Source organism: Lepisosteus platostomus, chromosome 2 (genome assembly GCF_059453375.1).
Source record: "Lepisosteus platostomus isolate fLepPlt1 chromosome 2, fLepPlt1.hap1, whole genome shotgun sequence".
Classification (NCBI taxonomy): domain Eukaryota; kingdom Metazoa; phylum Chordata; class Actinopteri; order Semionotiformes; family Lepisosteidae; genus Lepisosteus; species Lepisosteus platostomus.
In genome coordinates, this window is record NC_142612.1 from 2,224,739 (window position 1) to 2,228,485 (window position 3,747).

At 51.6% G+C, this 3,747-nt stretch overlaps 1 protein-coding gene across 1 annotated transcript; it reads left to right on the forward strand.

Annotated features, from left to right (window-relative positions):
• Positions 1-681: 681 nt before the first annotated feature.
• Positions 682-3,395, forward strand: tent5c (terminal nucleotidyltransferase 5C). The gene is made up of 2 exons (XM_088644810.1): positions 682-841; positions 2,012-3,395. The coding sequence occupies exon 2, from the start codon at positions 2,035-2,037 to the stop codon at positions 3,190-3,192; it is 1,158 nt and encodes a 385-aa protein (XP_088500936.1). The 5' UTR covers positions 682-841; positions 2,012-2,034; the 3' UTR covers positions 3,193-3,395.
• Positions 3,396-3,747: the final 352 nt, after the last annotated feature.

Below are 3,747 nucleotides of genomic sequence, written 5' to 3' on the forward strand. Positions count from 1 at the left end.
GAATTACTGCATAAGTCAAAAGGAAAACAGTGCAAGTTGGATGTGAGCTACTGTATAAACCTAAAGGAAATTAGTGCAAGTTGGATGTGAGCTACTGTATAAACCTAAAGGAAATTAGTGCAAGTCGGATGTGAAGTGGTTTAATGTATCACGGAGTTACAGTGTAACCATCAGGCACAGGAGCGTATATATAGATGTCTAATTGCGACTAATTGAGCAGGTTTTTGGCTGTCCTTCGTATACTGTAATTGTTTAATATAATTGGATGTTTTGAAACAGCGTACTACGCGCAACACACGCCCCCAAATAATAATCGTCCATCGCCGTCGCCCTCAGCCCCCAGACTGAGCGGCCTGCCCTGAGCGCACCGGCTTCGCGTTTGAATCCAGCGGGCGCTTCCCGTCGCCTGGCAACGCAAAACGCGTGGCGACCAATCGGGGGACGCTGCGCCGCGGAGTGATGCCTCTCCAGATAACTGTCCTGCGGTCGGGGATGAAAAAATGTTATAAACCCCCGCCCGGTGAAGTCGTCTTCTCCCCCCTCCCCCCAACGTCGTGTTTTCGCCGTGGTTGAAATAGGGCGTACATATCCCCCGAGGTTGTTTTCTTGTTGTTTGCTCCCCATTGATATAGGTACGAGTAACAAAATAGTGCCCCGCAGTGGAGGAATACGCGTCCTTCCCGGCGGTAGTGATTCGGCGTATAAGAGAGCGCTCCGTGGGCCCGGTGCTCACAGCGCAGCAGTAGGGTTGCAGGTTGTGGATGTGCTTGAGTGTTTGTATTAGAGCTGTTTCTCTCCTGCGTGTGTCCTTTACAAGTGTTGAGCGGAACCTGTCTGCGCAGTAAGTATACTTCTGTATCCCGCTGGTTTGGATGCCTTGGTTTGTTCAAGGTGTTTAATAAAAGTGCGCGTCCGGGGTAAGAGTTTTTTTTTAAAGTGCACATCTGGTGGTGGGTGTTTAAACTTGAGAGCTTACTTTTAGGAGGGGGGGCTTTTGCTTCTTTTCTGTTAAAATCTTTTGCTTTAAAACCGTGTGTTTGGATTGTTTTTTGGGGGGGGGTATAGAGTGTTTTAACTTTGTGAGACCTAGCGGTTTCCGTATGTGGTAGCTGTACTACACGTGTGATCTGCGTTGGTTGAAGTTTCTGCGGACGCCTCGTAATAGACGCACGTTCATTATTTTTAAATCCGAAAAAAAAAAACTATGCACACTCCTGGAACTCGATATCCAGGCTGATCGGTCGCACGCACGTAATTTTGCTTCGCCCGATCTTTAAACAAAATTGAAGTTGTGCGAAACCTAGAATTAAAATGTTGAGTGACATCACGCAGTGCGGTCGGCTTTTAAAAAATGCCGAGCACCCCACGTCTCTTTTATTCCGGTTACAAAAATAGAAGTGAATTTCTTAATGCGTGGTCATTAAATAAGACTAGATCGTCCTTTTTCCTGCTCCCGGAGCGCGTCTTTGAGCCGTGGATGTGGTTTAGTCAAGTTCTCTGAAGTTGCGGATCGCTAAATTAAAATTTAAAGCAACTCCAGCCTTTTCCCCCCCTCCTCCTCCCGCGGCGATTCCAGCTGTTTTAAAAGGTCGGTAGTTAATGGGAGATAAATGCCGCGACCTGTGTAGGACGGCAGCAGGGTTGGTTGAAATGATCCCGACTTGGCTGCTGTGTGGGACGGCGATGCGCGACTCTTGTCAAGTTTTTCTTCTGGAGGCGCAAGTCGGGCAGGTCGCCGAAAGCCGCGATCTCCCAGGGGCAGAGCTGTACAACCTGCCTTGTGTGCTGCATGCGAGGCAAAAGGGGGCAGGACACAAATGAACGGGCTGTTTGCTCTGGGTAAAGGTCATATTGTTGAGTCATCGTGAAGTCACAATGATTCAATTCGCTCGGTGCTGCTGCTACAACCGTTAAGCGTGCGGGATGCGCTCTCTTTAATGTCGTAATGGATTTCTCTTCTGTTGCTGTAGTCATACGTTAATCCTTTTTTTTTTCCCCCACCTCTCGGCAGTTGAGATTTAGACACAGCTGAGCATGGCCGAAGCCGGGAGCAACCAGAGCAGGTGCTCCAGCGTGCTCACCTGGGAGCAGGTGCGCCTCCTGGACGAAGTCATGACCGAGGCCGTGCCTGTCCACGGCAGGGGCAACTTCCCCACCCTGGAGGTGCGGCTCAAGGACATCGTCCAGATGGTGCGGAGCCGCCTGGAGGAGAAGGGGATCCGCGTCCGGGACGTGCGCTTGAACGGCTCCACCGCCAGCCACGTGCTGGTCCAGGACAACGGCTGGCTCTACAAGGACCTGGACGTCATCTTCAGGGTGGACCTGCCCAGCGAGGCCGAGTTCCAGCTCGTCAAGGAGGTGGTTCTGGGCACGCTGCTGGACTTCCTGCCCGAGGGCGTGAACAAAGAGAAGATCACCCCCACCACCCTCAAGGAGGCCTACGTGCAGAAGCTGGTGAAGGTGTGCACCGACCTGGACCGCTGGAGCTTGATCTCGCTGTCCAACAACAACGGCAGGAACGTGGAGCTGAAGTTCGTCGACTCGATCCGCCGGCAGTTCGAGTTCAGCGTGGACTCCTTCCAGATCGTCCTGGACTCCCTGCTCTTCTACTACGACTGCGCCGAGAACCCCATGTCCAAGCACTTCCACCCCACGGTCGTCGGGGAGAGCGTGTACGGCGACTTCGCGGTGGCCCTGGAGCACCTGAAGAACAAACTGATCGCCACCAAGAACCCCGAGGAGATCCGGGGGGGCGGCCTGCTGAAGTACTGCAACCTGCTCGTCCGGGACTTCAGGCCCACCGACGAGGAGAGGTTCAAGGCCCTGGAGCGCTACATGTGCTCCCGCTTCTTCATCGACTTCTCCGACATCGTGGAGCAGCAGCGGAAGCTGGAGTCCTACCTCCAGAGCCACTTCGTGGGCGAGGAGAAGAGCAAGTACGACTACCTCATGATCCTGCGCAGGGTGGTGAACGAGAGCACCGTGTGCCTGATGGGCCACGAGCGGCGGCAGACCCTGAACTTGATCTCCCTCCTCGCCTTCCGGGTGCTGGCGGAGCAGAACGCCATCCCGGATGCGTCCAGTGTCACCTGCTACTACCAGCCAGCCCCCTACGTCCGGGACCTGAACTTCAGCAACTACTATGTTGCTTCGTGCAGCCAGTCTTATCCCACCTGGCTGCCGTGCAACTGAAGGAGCAGAACTGATTTGAGATGAGGGGACCAGGAATAAAATAAACGCTCCCCTCATCGGCTGTGAACTGCAGATGCAACACGGGACACAATGCTCCTTCTCTCTCTCTTTCCTTCTTTGCTGCAGAGATGGTTCCAGACTCTTGGGGCCCCATCGTGGCGTTTGTCGTACTTTTGTTTCTCAATAAATCCTGTTCAAGTCTAGGACCGTGACATTGCCTTAATGCGAGTGGCAACAGTTCTGTCCAGATGCGAGGACAATTTCTTGTCTAAAAAGAGTGCCTTTTTTTCCCCCCCAAAAGTATAAAATGTATGTGATCTGTTGAAAAATGTAATGAGCCTTTCTAAAAAAAAAAAAAAAAGGGGGTTAAAAAATTGGGATTATTCCTGTGAACTGGAAAGGCTTAAAAACCAAAAAAAAAAACATAAAATTGGAAACCAAAAAAAAGAGGGGTTAATGCACATAAATATGCAGCTATTGCACAAGAAGTATTTAATGCCTTGTTTGTGTGAGTGAGGTTGTGTTCTTGTGAGATGTAACTGTGGAACTGAAGGT